This window comes from Syngnathus leptorhynchus, chromosome 18 (assembly GCF_054491065.1).
Source record: "Syngnathus leptorhynchus isolate UIUO chromosome 18, UIUO_Slep, whole genome shotgun sequence".
Classification (NCBI taxonomy): Eukaryota; Metazoa; Chordata; class Actinopteri; order Syngnathiformes; family Syngnathidae; genus Syngnathus; species Syngnathus leptorhynchus.
The window spans coordinates 2,935,143-2,952,858 of NC_141212.1; the positions used below are offsets into that span (position 1 = coordinate 2,935,143).

The 17,716-nt window shown below is 43.1% G+C and overlaps 4 protein-coding genes across 7 annotated transcripts; 2 read left to right on the forward strand and 2 right to left on the reverse strand.

Moving 5' to 3' along the window:
- The first annotated feature begins 83 nt into the window (after positions 1 to 83).
- On the forward strand, positions 84 to 5,402 carry tpd52l1 (tpd52 like 1). Of its 2 annotated transcripts, XM_085937493.1 has the most exons (7): positions 86 to 250; positions 2,512 to 2,627; positions 2,700 to 2,848; positions 3,281 to 3,382; positions 4,256 to 4,294; positions 4,391 to 4,451; positions 4,547 to 5,402. In XM_085937493.1, the coding sequence occupies exons 1-7, from the start codon at positions 232 to 234 to the stop codon at positions 4,667 to 4,669; spliced, it is 609 nt and encodes a 202-aa protein (XP_085793619.1). In that variant the 5' UTR covers positions 86 to 231; the 3' UTR covers positions 4,670 to 5,402. The 2 variants fall into 2 exon arrangements, with proteins under 2 accessions (XP_085793620.1, XP_085793619.1); XM_085937494.1 differs by lacking the exon at positions 4,256 to 4,294 and having other exon boundaries at positions 84 to 250.
- hddc2 (HD domain containing 2) lies at positions 3,835 to 6,829 on the reverse strand. 2 transcript variants are annotated; one of them, XM_085937497.1, is made up of 6 exons: positions 6,738 to 6,829; positions 6,256 to 6,377; positions 6,087 to 6,189; positions 5,963 to 6,031; positions 5,704 to 5,842; positions 3,835 to 5,580 (listed from the first exon to the last, which is right to left on the reverse strand). In XM_085937497.1, the coding sequence occupies exons 1-6, from the start codon at positions 6,798 to 6,800 to the stop codon at positions 5,486 to 5,488; spliced, it is 591 nt and encodes a 196-aa protein (XP_085793623.1). In that variant the 5' UTR covers positions 6,801 to 6,829; the 3' UTR covers positions 3,835 to 5,485. The 2 variants fall into 2 exon arrangements, with proteins under 2 accessions (XP_085793623.1, XP_085793622.1); XM_085937496.1 differs by having other exon boundaries at positions 6,256 to 6,389; positions 6,738 to 6,817.
- A 200-nt stretch (positions 6,830 to 7,029) lies between these two features.
- On the forward strand, positions 7,030 to 8,396 carry cenpw (centromere protein W). Its single transcript, XM_085937876.1, has 3 exons — positions 7,030 to 7,243; positions 7,317 to 7,430; positions 7,649 to 8,396. Exons 1-3 carry the CDS (start codon positions 7,157 to 7,159, stop codon positions 7,673 to 7,675), a joined length of 228 nt encoding a protein of 75 aa, XP_085794002.1. The 5' UTR covers positions 7,030 to 7,156; the 3' UTR covers positions 7,676 to 8,396.
- A 4,006-nt stretch (positions 8,397 to 12,402) lies between these two features.
- Positions 12,403 to 17,677, reverse strand: LOC147042362 (uncharacterized). Of its 2 annotated transcripts, none has more exons than XM_085937872.1 (6): positions 17,529 to 17,677; positions 15,131 to 15,410; positions 14,400 to 14,639; positions 14,149 to 14,228; positions 13,345 to 14,050; positions 12,403 to 13,224 (listed from the first exon to the last, which is right to left on the reverse strand). In XM_085937872.1, the coding sequence occupies exons 2-6, from the start codon at positions 15,272 to 15,274 to the stop codon at positions 12,958 to 12,960; spliced, it is 1,437 nt and encodes a 478-aa protein (XP_085793998.1). In that variant the 5' UTR covers positions 15,275 to 15,410; positions 17,529 to 17,677; the 3' UTR covers positions 12,403 to 12,957. The 2 variants fall into 2 exon arrangements, with proteins under 2 accessions (XP_085793998.1, XP_085793999.1); XM_085937873.1 differs by lacking the exon at positions 17,529 to 17,677 and adding an exon at positions 16,148 to 16,337.
- Positions 17,678 to 17,716: the final 39 nt, after the last annotated feature.

Sequence of the window (17,716 nt, forward strand, 5' to 3'; positions counted from 1 at the left end):
GCATGACTGACATTTACTGGTTGAAGTCATATGAACGGAAAAAGAACGAATCACTTTAGAGAGTGAGTCGTTCACTCTCGTTCACTGAAAAGACTCGTTCTTTTGAACTAATCGTTCACTCACGAGCCAACACTCCAGAGAAGACAGTAACCACAAACTAACCGGACGCCGGTGCCAACCTCCTGCCGACACCGTGACGTGTCTGCGTGGGACAGCGAGTGGAAGTTCGACATGGAGACCAGGCAACAAGGTAATTCAGTGTCAGCTCTTATACGTGGCTTATTTAAATGCAGCCCCCTACCCCACCACCACCCTTTCTGGTTTAATGTGCTTGCTGTCCTCAGAGCGTCCACGAGTTTGCCACAAAAGATAAAGGTCGCGTATCCACAACTTTATTTCTTCCTAAAAGCTACCATATGTTGAAATGTAATATATTTGGCCCCATTAAGATTACAAATAGCGTGCAGTTAAAGCCAACACAGGTGAATTTGATTTGACGTCATCACTTGCGACCACTTCACGGCACTTTTGCTGTGTTGGTCTTTTCCGAGATAAGCAAAGCCTGTATACATAGATTATTTTTTTCTCTCCAGCAAGAAAATGTGACTTGTTTTGTGGAAACTCCCATTTTCTACGGGTGTAACTGTAATTGATGTCTGGCTTTTCTTCCCACATCAATTGCTGCAGGACAGCCAGAACAAAATAAAGGCAATACATCTAAAAAAAATATATTTTGAGCGTTTAGACAGTGTTTATTTGGCAGGAAAACTAAATGTATCTTCTGCAAATAATGCATTTCTCTATATGCCAGCACCTTTAAAATACTGGACAGTGCCTATGCGTCCACTATCTGAGTGATGCTATTCATCCAATAGAATAAAAGCTTTGTCTCAAAACAAGCCCATATTCCACACTGATTTCATGTGTGAGTAAATTTCAGTGATATCAGTTGTGGCATTTTTTTCTTGGGGACGTCACAAAAACTGGATGGACAGGTTACTTATGTACCCTCTGCCACTGAGCAGATGAGCATTTCCTTGTTCTACTCACTATCAATTGGTGCCATAGATAACCAGACCTATTGGCCATTTATTTTTTTTATTTTTTTTTAATCAGTCTGTGTTGCTGTGCTTCTCATTTGATTAGTTCAGGTCTGTCAGATGCCGTTTGTTGATCCAGTTAGTTAATTGCATTCCAGTTATAAGTAACTCCCTGTTTTGGTGGTAAGCAATCCGTCAATAAGCTAGTGAGGCACAGCTTCCAAATTTTCCGCACGCTGAGATGATTTATTTTATTATTATTATTATATATTTTTTTTTTTTAGTAGTTCAAATATGCACCCTTCGGTCGAGCCCTCCGGTTACTGTATGACCATCCCTAGGCCTCTGATTTAGTTTCACCACATGACCCAAATGGAAATCTTGTGACCAGAGAGGTATTCAAGGCAACACAAAAAAAATGCAGAGGGAGGCCCAAGACAAATGAGTGCACTGTATGCCGTTCTAAGTGCTACAGTCAAGTCTCTCCCTGTCAAATTAAAGACGACGTGCAGTGAGTCCTTGACTTGTAAGTGCCCCAAATTGAAAGATTTTGGACTACAAGAGGCACCATTGTTTGAGCCCTTTAAAAAAATTATCTTTGCGTTGACACCCATGGGTGTTTTTTTTTTGTTTACTTTGGTCATGGCTCACCTATTTTGTAGGTTTGGTCACAAGACCTTCGCAATGCGAGCCCGAGGGCACTTTGATGTTAATTCCAAACGACAATAGAGGTCAGTAGAATGTAAAAATTATTAAAAGAAAAACAACAACCTTGTGGCCTCATAATTTAGAGCTTTAATTTCCTGGAAATTGTCACACATTTGTCCTTGTGCAAAGCTCAAAAAGCTTCCTTCCTGCAACTCAAAAGCGGAAGCAGACATTTTGACACGGGACTTGGTGAAAACCGCTGACACGGCAGCTCTAGCCGAGGAAACATCTCAGAAGGAGTGCTGATGTTGTGCTGCATGTTTCCTTTGGTCATTGTTGAGGAAAATGGAGGATTTCCTTGAATATAAGCGTGACTGATCATTTGTAACGGTCTTTAGCTCCACAATGTATTGTGGTTTTTTTGTTTTTTAATTGGTATTCAATTCAATGACTCGCGATGTCCACGTGTGCATGCGACCATTCAGAAATGTCACTAATGTTGATCTTCTACTTTGTGCTACATCAAGATGGACCGTATCTCACAGGTACATTTAAAAAAAAAAAAAAAAATCTCTTGTGCATGTGTGTGAGTGACATAATCCACGTCTGTTAATCTGGATTACAGCAGGCTGCAGCCACACATTATCTAACAGTTTGCCGTGGGAGGGATTCAGAAAACATACGAACACATGGGAACACAACACTTGAATGTATCAGAAAAAGTACAGTAATGCAAATTGCTCTCATCACTTACTGGGTCAACACATAAATTGACGACATTTGGGGCCTTTGGTGGCACATTAACACATGCTGTGTGTTTCAGAATTTCTTGACTCTGAGCCCCTGAGGGAAGCAGATGAACACACGTCGGACCTCAACCTCAGCAACCCCATCATGACTGAGGAGGAGCGAGAGGAGATCCAATTGGAATTAGCCAAAGTACCACCGCACAGTGTCGCTTGAGTCGTTGTTTGGACGATAACATCATCTTTTTTGTTGTCCCCTGGACAGCTGGAAGATGAGATCAGCACGCTGAGGCAGGTGCTGGCTTCCAAAGAGAAGCGGCACGCCGAGCTGAAGCACAAACTGGGCATCACTCCTCTCAGCGAGCTACGCAGCAACTTGAGTCGAGGATGGACGGACATGCAGAGCTCCACCGCGTAAGAGCAAACGGATACACACACAGCGTGACGCTCAAAACATTGTGTGTGTGTGTGGCACTTTGGAAAATACGATTACTGTGGTGCACTCATGCTCATCAATAATGAAGCACAGCGGTGTAGGATAACACTTACACAGAGCTAAGTGTCTCGCAACATTAAAGGATTGCATGAATCATTTTGTGTTGACACAACATATGTAAGATATGTGTTGTAAAGTAAGCAAGGTGGGAACGAGTGCAAAAAATGAAGGAATAAAATAACACTACACATTTTGAAGCCAGTACATCATCTAAAAGTCACAGACAGGTGGATGGTGACCTCTAGTGGACAAAAGTAGTACTTGCAGCTCAAAGATTAATCAGCATTTTTAGCAGGATAATCAATATAATGCTCATGTTCATGCAAGGCATTTTCTCTTGTGCTTCTCAGGTACAAAAGAACAACAGAGACACTGAGCTCGGCGGGTCAGAAGACAACGGCGGCTTTCAGCACGTTGGGCAGCGCCATCAACAGGAAGTTTGGAGACATGAGGTGCACTGCAACACTTGCTCATGTGCTCAGCTAATAGAAATTAAGATCATTCATTTAATTTACCTTTCACGTGTGAGCTTTTGTGTTTGGAGCTAATGGATAAGAATCATGTGAGCATATTGGCATTAGCATGTGCACTTGAAGTTGAACTGAATCTCATCTAACTAAAAAGGAACAAATGTATTATTCATACAGCCTGGCTGGGCTACAGTTACTATTTCCTAGGAGGTATGTGTGTGTGTGTGTGTCTGTGTGTGTGTCTGTGTACGTGTGCGATTATAAGGCATGTCTATTTTCTGTACTCGGTGCGAGGTTTTTGCCCGACACATGTTTCTGATTTAAGAACATTTCATATTTAATCACCACGAACTAACCACAAACACAAGAGGTCATTTATCATGATTGATGACAAAATAATTGAATAATTACATTTGAAAGTTTCTCACCACCGTGTGTGTTCGTGCGAGTTTCCAGCATGATTTGAGCTTATTGCTGTGCTCATCTTGCATTCAGCTTTGTTGTGATCTGTCTTTGTGTAGTTTTAAGCCTCATTTCTCCTGTTTTGCCTATTTAACAATTGACAAAGCTCCACTGTAGCATATTTAAAACCGATTTAATGCTCTAATTTGAAACATTAATATTTCGCCTCCTCCCGCATGCACTCAAGGTCCGGCTCCATAGGGTAAGGACTTGAAGCTGCTATCATGTAAAATGATTTCATTTACAATATATTTCATGTTTTATGCAAGATTTCTCAATGTCCCCTCTTAGTCTGAACTTCTTCCTCTTGTTCTTTTAATGCCTCTCGTCTGCCTCCATGTTTGTGTGCTAGCCTCTAACTCTGATAATCATTAATCCTCTCTCTGCAAACAGCTACTCCATCTCACACTCCATGAGCATGCCTGCCATGAGGTAATTGTATGAATGTGCAGTGTGTGAATAGAAATGAAGAATGACCATGCTAAATGGAAATTACATTTGTTGATTTCTTTCTTTTTTTTTTTTCAGAAACTCTCCCAGCTTCAGGTCTTTCGAGGAGAAAGTTGAGAGTACGGTGTCAAGCATCAAAGTGTGTACAAATAAATGATTATACATTCCACGTGCTTTAAATATATTGAATCTCGAGTGTCTATGGCTTTTCCCCCTCTTCTTTACATTTGCTAGACTAAAGTCGGGGGTCCCGGGGCAGGAGGAAGCTTCGAGGATGTCCTCTCCTCCACGGCGAAGGCTAGCTCACAAGACACACCCACAAACGACTTGACGGACACGCCTGAGAGGTCACAGTAGGAGCTGTGATTTTGTAGGATCATGTTACAGTATATTAAAATTCAATTTGTGATTGGTTTGCCAAATCAATACACCATACATCAGTGTCGATAGTTCTCCCCACTAATTCACTTTACTGTGGTCGCTTCCTTTACTTTCTTTTGAACAGAAACAATAAAGTTATTGCACAACATTTATCGGCTGATATTTTAAAATATTGATGTGTATTTTGCTAACTACGTAATGTGTGAATGGGAAGAGCACAGCACAGTTTCTCAATGCGAGATACCGTTTGTGCATTTTGTGTGCCTGTAATGTCATTTAAAGTTTTTTTTTTTTTTTGCGGGATTCCAATGACTGCCACGATGAGAAACAAAATCTAATTGAGCACTCCTGGCTAATTAAATAATGCTGAAGGGGAATGTAGTTGTACACAATGTTCTTGGTCTAAGTAATAACGCAAATTGATACAGAATACATTTTCATTAAATTTTTGTAACAGAATACAACAAAAACAACTCTTGATTTGATGTTATACATTGGGGTAGATTTTTAAGGGGTACAAACAACTTATTGTTTTTACCTGATCAAACCTACAATCCGGTTTTCAGCCTGCTTGAAGTTATCTCTGTCTTTAATATTGTTTGTCGTGGTTAAAACGTTAACACAATGAATAGATCTTATGTTGAGCTAAACTCAAGTACATCTCAGATCTAGTTTTATAATAAAATGTTTTTTTAAAAACAATACTTAACGCATTGAATGATGTGTTCATTTGACATTGCCGACTGAATTTGTGGAAAAATGTTGTGGTCGTAACACGTTTGAAGTGCATTGCTAGTTCCCAGAGTTGTTTTTTTCAGTCATGTGACTTCTCCTTTCGTCATTCAAGGCCTTGACCAGCTGGAGAACATCGGGATGTTGGAAACAACCTGCAAAGGCACAAAAAAAAATCATATTCATCCAAGTAAAATATTTTCTTCAATATACCCTCTAATTGACACCAGGTATGTCATCTATTGGGAAAATGAACCCCAAGCGGATGTTGTGCTCACCTCGAGTGGAGTCAAAAAACTCCTGCAGTTTCCCCGGCGTCCCCTCTAGCTCTTCGTACTCGTGAGCCTGCAGGATCATCTCCACACGGTCAAACTCTTTTACCAGCCTCGCCTCTGCGCTGCTCTGATGCTCATATTCCTAATTAAACATACAATTCCATTATTGGAAATGTCAGATCCAATATTGTATAACAATCTTAAAAGATAATTCAATCTGACAAGGCCTGAGGATAAAGCCAGTCAAGCATTCTAACTTTACCTCCCATAGTGCATAAATCTCATCTCTGAGGCTATCTGGCATCAGACTTGAAAGCTGCCTCATGGCTGCCTGAAGGAAAATACATTATAAATAAACATCATTTAGACCTGCGCCGCCCACTGACCTCCTCCCGCCGGTGTTTCTCTGCTTTGCTGACGTTGTCCAACGGCGCGATATCTCCCACGATGCACTCGGCCATGTCATGCACCAAAGCCAACTTGATACACCTGAGGGGAAAAAAAGAGAGACTAACCATTACTCGCTCAAAGGAGACCAACTGCAAATGAACTCACTTATCCTTATCCACTTTAGGGTCTGTGATGACCAGAGACATCATGGCCATGCGATACATGTGATCTGACACACTTTCTGGGTTCTTCACCTTCCTGTACACCCAGCCTGTCCGTGGGACCCTCTCCAGGAAAGACTAGAGTTATTGGTTGTGCATATGAAAACAGCATATAACTGTGCCATGAAGTTGAAGTTTGTTCTAACAGGTTTAGCTTTGAGGGGCAATGCTCTATCCAGTTATCAGGTTTGAATAACCTTAGTCAACGTTGTTGCAGGAATTATTAGTAGAAGATTAAATAATTTATTTTCACTTAACATTTGTATTCCAGTCTATCGTTTTATTTTGATTAATGACAATTTCTGCGAGGTTGTAGCAGAAATTCAAAGTAAAATGAATAGGATTAAACCCCTGAGCGGTTAAAGTAATACAAACTCATTTGTAGAATTGTACAGAGACAAATATAAAATATTATTAGTGTCTTACTTTAAGTTGGCCAATTAGTTTTAGAAATTGGAGCATTTTCATGTTGTTCTCGGGGGCCGCCATGTCTTTTTACTTCTTCTACGCTCAATATGCATAACAGAACGCACAGCGCCATCTATGAAAGGTAATCATGGGATTAAATTTTAAAAATACATGAAAATCGCGTATACTCAAAAAATAATGTGTATAAAGGAATACAACTTTTAATCATTTTGCATTTCGGTTGTTTAACATACATCTTAAAAAAAATAAAAAGCTCGACTTGATCGGCGGAAATGACAGTAGGAGAAAACAGGAAGTCCAGCATACCGTAGAAGAAGAAGAAGAAGAAGAAGATTCCGGAAGATTTACGAAAGCGGGAATTTTGAAACCGTAAACTCGCCTTTCTCGTCTTTTGAACCTTTCAAACGTCTTGAATTATGTTGAAAAAACCACCGAAATTCAAGCCAAGTGTCAAATCAAAGATGGAGATTAACAATACTGTCAGACCGTCGTCTGAAGCAATGGTAAGGCGCCATTTGTGACTGCTTCACGTAAGCTACCTTAAACATGTTAAGCTAACTACGTATGTGTTCGTAGATGGAGCTCCTCACTCTACTTTTCTTAAACAATTTGGCCCAAGAGGGAAAAGCCAAAGCGTTTGAGCAGAAGTCCGGAACAATTCGGGCCCACCACGTCAAAGCAGTCGTCAAGGTAATTCCGCAAACACCAATGCATTTTTCCTGCAGTGGTAAAAATACTCTCACTCTCTACTTGAGTAAACGTACAAAGGTGTGTCAAGACTCGACTGTTTAAGAAGAGTGTGGACTATGTCATTTAGAAAAATGTCAATTTATCAGTTGATGGTAGTAATTTTGAATCCCATCTTAAATATTAACTCATTCACTATTGTTGGTTTTTTATTTCTCCAGAGCGTTCTGAAAAATGCAAGAGGATGAAGACCATTTATGATCTGATGGTCATCATTTCAGGCCCCTTGGAGCGCTTTATTTTTGTTGTGTTTTGATCTGCTCAATTAAAAGTAGCTGTTTTGTTGTTTTCTCAACTCTGTGTATACAGTTTTCATAACCACAACTTTTCATATTCACTTGACGCAACTGTTTTCTCTCGTGTAGTCTGTTGATATACGTACTGTTTTCCCGCGATGTATCAGGAGACATGCCGAAATGTTTTAACACAAATGAAGCCCTTCAAGAAGTTCATCAAGATATGATGGCGGTGAGTTGACATTTTGTTCATAACTTGCTCATATGCTAGCGACATAATTTAAGTGAGAGCTGTGAGTTAGCCCAACCTTGGCTAGTTGACAATGTGATGTCATTTAACGTACTCTTGGGTTTATTAATATAATATGTAGTTGAGACAAATGGGCAGATTAATGTCATTTCATGATATATATGCACGTCTTATTTATACTAGTTGTGACCACTGATGGTTTTCTATAGTAGCTTTTTTCCGACATTAAATGGGAAATGTATTCATTCAATGGTATTAAAATGGCCACTCTTTGGCAGTATTGTGAGCTCTAAAGAGACTGTTTTTGTCAAGTCTTTCTCTTCATAATCAATCTTTCTTGTAAATGTCATCATACTTTTTCAAAGTGTTCATGTCATCTATTTTCTGATAAAACTTTGACTATAAAAATAGTGTTCACTCAAATGCCATTTTGTTGTCTGAATTAAAGTGCAGAGCATTTTCTGCTACTGTATGTCCTGACATGGTGTGTTGTGCTGACAGCGAAGAAGTTGGACAGTTTGGTGAGCCTCCACGCCACCGCTACCACCATTGCCTCCCTGCTTGGAAGGGTTGGAATTGGGGGTTTAGATCACCAAATGATTTCCGAGCACGGCACCACTGCTGCTCACTGCTCCCCTCTCCCCCAGGGGATGGAACAAAATCACACGGAGATGAGTTGAATGAAGAGGACAAATTTCACCACACCCAGATGTGTGTGTGACGATCATTGGGACTTTAACTTTAAGGTAACCTTCGTGGCTGGGGTAAGTCAAGCATCCCGTTTGTTTACGTTTATTCAAGCGTGTGCCTTAATTTCCTAAAATGCCACCAATATGTGCAGTAACTGTATGTCTCCACAAGAGGGCACTGTTGAATAAGTGAAGTTGACCTCAAGGAATTTTCAAAACTGAAACTTAATTTGAAATGATGAAATGTGTCAATAAATGTTTTGTAGTATTTCTATTTTTTGTGTTAACATTAGTAATTGTATTTAATAGTAAATGGAGTGAGCTTAAAGTGTAGTAAAATGGTTAAAAATCCACCATGAAATTTTATCATTTTCCTTTATCACCTATCATCATTAAAAATAGTTCTGTGCTCTTGAGTCAAACTACCACAGAGACTGGAAGGTGAGGCGTATGCTTTAATTCTCATATGGGCTGCGTTCATACGTCAGTAATGTATTGGGAGCAAAGAGGGGGTGCAGAGGTGCTATCATGTTAGAACAGCAGGTGCGTGATGTCGGGGCTTTTAAGAGGGACAAAGACATGATGGGATGGCTGTGCCAAAATGACAGAATGATGTGATGTATGTGGTATATTTGCAGTGCAGTCATACATGATATGGCCACAGACAGGCAGGGGACATTTTACACGTGCTATCACATCCACGTCTGTGCCCTAAGTGCCCCGCGTGGAGTGTTACATATAAGCTTGAGCTTGTTGTCGTTTTACATGTTTCGATTTGCACCGAAGTCTTACACCAAACTGCGTTAAAGAAAATGTATTCCTTCAATCTGTATTTCTCCAAATTTTAGCCAAGAGGTCTCCTCTCTCTACACATTGTGGAAAATCCACAGTATTGAGTATCCCAACGTTCTGCAAATAGTCCTGTCACGCATCTTTCGCCGCCTGCGTACTGCATATAGCTTTATTGTGTGGGATTATTTATGACTTTAATCGTGTTCCATTATGCACTCTCAAAGACGGGCATAAAGCTTCAACTGCTTTAGATCTGTCATCGCCACAGCATTTCAAAATGTGTGTCTATGTCAAGGGTGTGTGTGTGTGTGTGTGGGGGGGGGTCTGTTTCACGCCTCCAGTAGCCAGGGATGACCTCACTAGGCGAACGGCATCGGCGCCTATCAAGTGACGCGCCTCGCTAAACCGCCCGCTACCGAACCATTTATAACGGCAATGCATCAAGGCGATGATGACATCTCAAATCTTAAAGATGATATTCTGGGTGTACCGCGCGCAGATTGGACGATGATGACAGCAAAGTATGGGAGTTCAGTTTAAAAAAATATATAAAAAATGGCGCAAGACGTCCTTTGAAGCCAAGAACTCTGCAGACGCGAGTTGATGAGGTTCATTTAAACAAATCAATCATTTCAGACGTCATGTTCATTCACAATACATTATCAATTAAGAAAAAATAAATAGTAGATAGTTTTCGTGTTATGGAAATCAATTCACGAGAAGCCCGATCTGTTTAGTAGCATCGGTACATAGTGTAACTGGGCCTTGGCAAGGGCCTCTGACTTGTTGGGAGCGGGCCGCTGCGCTAAGCGACACTTACCGGGGTGTCTTGGCGGCGTCATATTTTGATGCATCCCATCAATCTGTCAAACTGAGTATTTACAGACACTGGATTTAGAACAACGCGGCGCTGATATCATCTTGGTTACGACCCCTGCCGGGTTCCGCTGCCTCATGTTTGCATTCTCCAATACATTATTCTTATTAAGCTTCAGTGTAGGTAATGCGAATATAATTAGCTACATATGTCATGGGACTGAAAGAAGTCATGGTGCATAAAGCCATGACACCATCTTGACTTAAGACAAAAACATGAAGTGTTAAACCGTCGTGTAAGTGTCATGCCCGCTTTTGGTTTGCGATTGGTCCGACAGTATATATCACGCATTTACGAACGAGACCCGACCGCGGTGCCAGACGTTATTCTTCGCTGTGCTCGATTCCCCCTGAGGTAAATGTGTGAGGAGTCATACGTCGTCACACTCGCTGCCCTCAATCCAAATTCAAATTGGTCATTCGTCACATGACAAGTAGCCCGAGCTTCCTCTGCCGGGCAACTAATCCGACGAGATCAACCCCCATCGTGCCCTCGGGACGCTGTTGTTTTGAAAGACGAGATGTCTCCGCTCGTCTTTCAAAGGGGGGGGAAATGTTTTCTATTTTAACAGAGGCCAGGGAGTCTCAAGACCCCCAGTAGAATTTCACTCGTGCCACTTGTGCTGGGCTACTAGTTGCATGCTAAGGTTTTGCCTCGCTAGTAACGTTCGGAGGGCAGAGGACACACGGAGAGCGCAAGATCGACACGAGGGATCTCGGAACGGCGAGGAGACGCTATGTCAGCCGTCTGGACCTCACACTCGACAGATGTCGTGGCCGTTATCACTGCGGCGCTGAAGATATGATAGGCACTTGAATGGAGGCTGTGGAGTCTGCCTGGCACCAGCCTGGCATTCAGTCGCTCACTTTGAGCGCTCGCAGCTATATAAACTTTAGTGCGGTTTGCATTGTTTATGAGGTGGCACGCCAATAAGGCACAAGGGCGCTGTCTTTCCATGCCTTTTTGGACTATAATGACAAAAATAACTACCTCAAGGTACATGTTTAAGCCACAATACTCCAAAAATATATTTTCCTATGAAAACAAATAGAACTGCTTGTGTACATATATTGTGTGTACATACAATGTGTTTTAACATACTTGAGTCTTGAAAAACAGGGGGTCGTCTTATAATTGGGGTCGTCTTATATTCAGGTCAATACGGTATTTACCAGTCAAACATGTCTACTCCACATTGGCAGCTCCGCGCTTCCGTAAAATTGCGTCCATTAAAAAAAAAGTCCTGGGGTGTTTAGTGGACTGAAACAAGGCACAGGCGGCATCTTGACAAAAAAAACGGGATAACTTGAATTATACAAAGGAAAAAAAATCTCTGGCGTTCACCTCCTCTCGCATCTGTAAGCCGAAGCATAAGTCAGATGTCGATGTGACAGCAGCAAATAAACTACACGCTGTCAACTCTCCAAGAACGAACCGAGGGTCAGATGAGGGGCGAGAAGGGCCAATGGGACCCCTCGTTAAAATACCCCCGTGCTGCCTGAGGAGGTGCCAGCCTGCAATATGGACGCTTGGGGGAGGCGGGAATTTAGAAGATTCCATCTGGCGCAGCACAGGACTGAACTTTGAGATAAATTCCGTCACTTTTACATTTTTGTCACCACACGCAATTCTATATTGATTTAACAACAGCTAAGCGACCAATGAGCGAGCAAAGTCCCCCTCACACCCTCGCGCTCTTTATTTATACCGCCCTCCCAAGCAAGTGGGCTAAGATTTCTGGCACCAAAACACGCGTCACGCTCGCTATTTCTGTCCCCGTGTTGCCACACAGTGCCAGCAGGGTGAGTGATGTAACCAAAGAGGAATGCGTTAATTGTTATGTATTAATGACCAACATGGACTTTGATGTGTCATAAAATTATGAAATTATTTATACAATTGCGAAAAAAATATTATGATAGTTATTTTTACAAGCAGTCTAATCCTAATATTAAATGTTTGACTTTATTTATTTTTTTACTTCAAGTTTTACAGTAAGGCCCTAATACTCATCAGATTTATGTAATGTTTCAATTAAAAACAAAAAAAAACAAAAAAGACTTGTCAAATCACTACATTTATTACCAAGACAAAAAAAATACATGAAGGCATACCATAGTCATCACATGAGTAGTTTGGACGTAATAAATATTGTATATGTATACTTTGACAACATAAAACTGGAAGTCACACTGTTATGTTAACAGCACATTGCCGCCCATGAAATTTGGGCTGCATGCAATATCCTTGAGTACATAAATAAAAATGAATGAAATGCCATAAAAAAAAACAATAACAAAAGGACAGAAACGTGGATTAAAGGGGGCAGCAGCTTAACAAAATTTTAACATGTTGACCAAGTGGAAAAAAAACAAGAGATGATGAAGAATGTTAGCTAGCACTCAAATACGGAAAGTCGTTTAAGCGTTTGTTTGGTATCTTTGATATCCAGTTGAAGGTTCGTGTACGTGCACGTAGCCCTCAAGGTAAATATTAAGGATATGGATTGAATAAATTCTCAAAGGACTTTCCGTACTCTGAATGAACTTCTTAGTCCTCGTAGCGCCGTCCATAGTATTTACACAGAATGTGGCATGGATAGAAAGTCCCGGGAAATGTAACGCGATCACATGATGATGGTCTCGGCGGGGCGCGAGTAGCAAACAGCCGGTCGGTGCTTGAGGGCTGGGCTGGGGGTTCTGATCTTGGGGGTAGGGGGCCGGACGAGAGGGCTCGGAGGCCGGACGAGAGGGCTCGGAGGCCGGTAGTTGGGGGCCGCGATCACGGTGCTCGGCGTTCTGCTCGCCCATCTGGAAGGAGGACGCTGGTTGGCCGGCCGGGCGGGCCGGGAGAAACTCGTCTTGGGCTCTGAGGACCACTGGGGTAGGTTTACCTGGATGAAGAGGAAAGAAGACCGGTCAGTTTTCTTGTGAGGAAAAAATGACAAATCACGCAAGGCCACTTTTGTACAACAGTGTGAAAGAAGCTGAAGACACCGGTTTGGAGAACATACCTGCTGTGAATTGGTCTTGTAGGCCCTTGAAGTGTACTCATGTTGGATTTCCAGCATGTCCAGCAACTCAATGAGTCCTTCATCTCTTCTGGAACCAGGAAACTCCGACTGAACCCCCAACCTGCCCCTGTGGATCCTGTAGTCTGTGTTGGGCTCCCCCTGATTGCTTCTCGATCTGTCCCTGTCTGCCGCACTGTTGGACCTGGGCCTGGTCCTCGGGCTCCCAGGAACCTGCGCTCTGGTCTGGGATCCTTCTCGCAGGTCCTTGTGGTGATGTCTAGTGGGTTCTGATCCCCGGTGTCCCACTTCAGAATTGCACTTTTGGGGGGGGATCTTGACAGGTCCTGATGCAGCCCCCCTGCGCTGGCATCCGGGACTGAGGCACTTTACCTCTGAAGTCACCACGCCCGCATCTGTGAGCGTTTTGCCCTCATTCTCGTGGAGCATCGCTCCAAACTTTCTCAGAATGGACGGGCTGCCCAACTTCTTGTCGCCCAGCACACCAGGGCCGTAGGACTTTCTTTCTGCGGTCGGCGATTCCGCCGTCATGGGCTGAGCGGTGCAGCGTGGCGAGGAAGTTTCCTTCTGTCCCAGAGGGGGCTTGGCGACCGAGTTTTCTTTATTGGGGCAACTCTTTGCATGGGGTGCTCTGTTCTTTCGGTTTTCCAGCTCCTCAAAAGTTCCCAAAAACTGCTCATGTCCCACTCTAGATTGAAAAAGACCATAGAAGAAATCAGAACGGGATACAGTCAATGTGTACAAAAGTAATATGGGGGATATCTGGAAGAAAATAATCTTCTATACCTTTGACTTGCTGTTCTTCTTCCACTCTCGTCCTGGTACACGGGCAAATCCTGACTCACTTTGATGGTGTCGCTGAAGTGCTGAAAGAGATGCAAGCATGCCTTTCAAAATAGTCTACCTGCATCTGTCAGTCGAGGCTTTAAATAAGTGTGCCACTTTGGGACCAGCGACCACATTCCCTTTCATCGTCGTCATCTTTGTATGACTATTACTATATTTTGGAGTCTTTCCAAATTTGTCTTTGTGCTTACCACATGGCGAGCGCCATTGTTCTTCCGATTCACATGCTTGCCGTGGCCCAGGTAGTCCTGCAGCAAGTCTCCAATGTCTGAAACGCCGTTCCGGTGGCCCGCTGGGTGGCCGTTGCCAAGGTGACGGTCGCGTTGTGTAAAAATGCCGTCGCCGTGGTTTCCGGGGCCAACGTCGATGTTATTGTGGTTGTCTAGGGCAGCGCCGTTTCCTCCCCGACGTGCTTGGACCTCATTGTACAGCTGAAATGTGAAAAAGGGAACATTGATTATTGCCCGTTGTAATTTGCCGCTCGGCTTGTCGCAATCCCCGCATTATATTCTACACGGCAACTGACGTACTTGCGTCAGGATCGGCTTTCAAAGTATGCGCGTGCGAGTCTGACAGCGTTTAGCGCGTCTGTCAGCGCGCGTTTTAATTATCCTGTGAACATTTGTCGATATCGTTGCCGCAACACTGGTGCCAGCACGCTAATAGGACACACACACCATCAGCGCATTCTATTATACATAAACATATTATTTTAGAAGTTCATTTATTTTATACTATTATTTATTGTAACTTAATCTTGAGCTTCTGATACTTCCCGAAAGAAAATATCGTATGTTCACTGTGGTCGTTTGGACAGCTAAAAGTTAATTTGACATCTGGTTGACAAACACGTGATGGTCAGTCAGTACATGTCCTGCCCACAGAAGAGCGAGTGAAGTACAAATTCAAGTCGAGTGGTCACCTCCTCGATTTTCCTCTGAATGTCTTGCAGCTGGTCCTCCCACTCTTGCATCTCAGAGTCAAAGTTGTCCATCATGTCAGGCCTCGCTTTCCCCCAGCCTCGCCCGCTGTGTTCCAGCCCACGCTCCAGATCAATAGCCGCCATGGCGCGGGTCACGCGACACCCTCAGGGCCCCCTTCTTTTTTTTTTAATGGCGATTGCGTTTTACTTCCTCGGTCTGTTAGTGATGGCAGGGATGCAGCAGTGCACCACAGTGACAGATGGCTGACTCGGGGAAACACTAGAATGACAAAAAACATTGGCTGAAGTCAGAAGTCACATTTATGTTAAAAAAAATGTTGTTTGATGAATTTGTTTAAAATGCAGCACGTGTGTACACCGCCGGACGTGTGCACACCACCGGACGCATTACAGTACGTGACACCATTTTAGCACCCCCCCCCCACTCGCATGAGCGCACACCTTGCCCGCCACATAGCAAGAAAACCTCGCCAGGCATGCGTCCCAGCGGCCATTTCCCATGAGCGCACACATGTGGCCTGAAGCATGACACCAGGCTTTCCTGCTGCTCATGTCATTGCTATGTCGCATGTGACCACTGCTGCTTTTTTAAGGAGTCATAATTTCTGATGAGAAAATTTTCAGATGGAAAGCAATTTTAATGATTTTTGGGAAAATTGTATGATAGATTGCAGTGGAATGTATCTTATAAAAATAAACATGGTGGTAACAAAAAATGCATTCCATGTGTAGGCCAAAACTGTGATGGAAAAACATTGAATCTGCTCAGAATATTTAAATATCTATTATTTCTACATTTATTTACTATGGCCAAAAGTGGTCTTGAAATAGCCCCCATGCTCCAAAATGATACACGTTAGGTTGATATTGTCGATATGCATGAACACGGGTGTGAATTGTTTCATGGTCTCTATGCACTAAGTGATTGACCAACAACCAGTTCTCTCGCCCCAAACACCAATTAGAAATTTGCCAACAATCAAAATGACTACCAACCTTGTTCCAGGTGAAAACTTAACGATTAGTTGTCCTTGCAGTCCAGTAAATCCCCCAATCAGGTCTAGTCCCTGGTTCTGAGTAACCCCTGCTTGCCTTGAATCCGTCAAGTGTCTGTCTGCACCCCCGGTCCTCTTGTTTTTCCTCTCTCGTGTTACGTAAAGCTGGGTGGGTTCATTTTAAAGAGCCCACTCCCGCCCGCTCCTACCTCACCCCAAAGTCAGACCCCCACATTCAGGTCAAGTCATTGAACAAAAGAGTAAACAACCTCCTCCTCCTTTATCTGTGAAGGTGGAGCTTGCGAGGGGCTCCAATGTCATAATGTCAAATTTATTCCAGCATCTGAAGACTCCAATAGGACAACTGTCGTCACCAGCATCCTGGCTAAAATTATTCAAAGGTGGCGGTGGGGTGGGAGCGAGAGTAAGTGTTTACTTAGCTATTTAAGCCCGCCGACGTCTCCGAACCAATCGGCTTCTCTGTTACTACTCCACTCGCAGGCGTCCGGGCAGATTTTGTCTTGTGACCCTAAGCGTTTTTTCCAGTGGACGCCAAGTGAGTGGCTAATTATATTTAATTCAATACAGTCAGACCCCCGTTTATCACCGGGGTAATATTCCACCCCCACCCACTCGAGGTAGAAATCCACAATGTACGGCGCCCGCCTTGCAATGCTAGCTTTGTTCCGCGACCATACTCGTAACTCAAAACACTTGTACTGTTTCTGAAATCATCTTTCCCCATTGAATAACATGGACATGCCATTAATCCGTTTGACCTCATCACCAATTATTACGTCAAGTGAGCAGATATTCCAAGGATGACTTCTAATGTCCAGGATGTTTAAATGCTACAAATGCCTGGAATGTCAGGGGCCACATCCTGCTGTAAATTGAACCCGTGCTTGACAGTTGCTACTGTTCATCTGCCTTATCCGCCCCACTGCTCATTTGCTAATTCCCGTCCTCTAATCGCCGGGGGCCCCGCTGTTGGAAAACGTCCGAGGCGTCGGAATTTGCTCGTTCGCAAGCTTCCACCTGTCGCCGTTCCCTAATAAATGAGAACACGGGCCCTGAAGGAGTTAAAGGCAGGGATAAAAACAAGCAGTCCCCCTCCTTTGGGCGATGACAGCAGGGGTGGGGGTTGGGTATGTAACATGTTTTTGAACAGCAAAGAGCTGACGGCTGTTCTAAGCTCTTCTGAAGCCAAAATATATTTACAAGCAAGGTTAAATCTGGACACAAAGGTCGCTGAGGTTTACTATCCCTACCGTATAGCCAACATCAACAATCATAAATCATTTACGGCTGAACAAGTTTGAAAAAGAATCAAACTTTTTTTTTCAGCTAAAATAAGCGCTCGCAACAAATCACAGACTCACCTTTTCCCGGGACTTATTCCGTGGGTCGTTAAGGGTAACGGGAACGTGGCAGGCAAGCGAAGCGTTTTCCCCTGTGCTTTTTGGTAACCTTGGCAACAAATAATGAGGTGAGGGGGAAAGGAACAAAAAAAATATCAAATCAACAGAGAAGAACCAACAAAGGGGTGGATGTAGATAAAAGAAAGGAG

What these genes read in the sequence shown, in the direction of transcription:
- tpd52l1 (XM_085937493.1), top strand. An exon ending in GACATGCAGAGCTCCACCGC is followed by an intron (nt 2,849 to 3,280) that starts GTAAGAGCAAAC and finishes TGTGCTTCTCAG; the next exon opens with GTACAAAAGAACAACAGAGA. An exon ending in AGGAAGTTTGGAGACATGAG is followed by an intron (nt 3,383 to 4,255) that starts GTGCACTGCAAC and finishes CTCTGCAAACAG; the next exon opens with CTACTCCATCTCACACTCCA.
- hddc2 (XM_085937496.1), bottom strand. Translation starts at nt 6,800, where the DNA reads ATGGCGGCCCCCGAGAACAACATGAAAATGCTCCAATTTCTAAAACTA. An exon ending in AACTAATTGGCCAACTTAAA is followed by an intron (nt 6,390 to 6,737) that starts GTAAGACACTAA and finishes CAATAACTCTAG; the next exon opens with TCTTTCCTGGAGAGGGTCCC. An exon ending in AGAAACACCGGCGGGAGGAG is followed by an intron (nt 6,032 to 6,086) that starts GTCAGTGGGCGG and finishes ATTTTCCTTCAG; the next exon opens with GCAGCCATGAGGCAGCTTTC.
- cenpw (XM_085937876.1), top strand. Translation starts at nt 7,157, where the DNA reads ATGTTGAAAAAACCACCGAAATTCAAGCCAAGTGTCAAATCAAAGATG. An exon ending in GACCGTCGTCTGAAGCAATG is followed by an intron (nt 7,244 to 7,316) that starts GTAAGGCGCCAT and finishes ATGTGTTCGTAG; the next exon opens with ATGGAGCTCCTCACTCTACT. An exon ending in ACGTCAAAGCAGTCGTCAAG is followed by an intron (nt 7,431 to 7,648) that starts GTAATTCCGCAA and finishes TTATTTCTCCAG; the next exon opens with AGCGTTCTGAAAAATGCAAG.
- LOC147042362 (XM_085937872.1), bottom strand. Translation starts at nt 15,274, where the DNA reads ATGGCGGCTATTGATCTGGAGCGTGGGCTGGAACACAGCGGGCGAGGC. An exon ending in TTCAGAGGAAAATCGAGGAG is followed by an intron (nt 14,640 to 15,130) that starts GTGACCACTCGA and finishes TTCACATTTCAG; the next exon opens with CTGTACAATGAGGTCCAAGC. An exon ending in AGAAGAACAGCAAGTCAAAG is followed by an intron (nt 14,051 to 14,148) that starts GTATAGAAGATT and finishes TTTTCAATCTAG; the next exon opens with AGTGGGACATGAGCAGTTTT.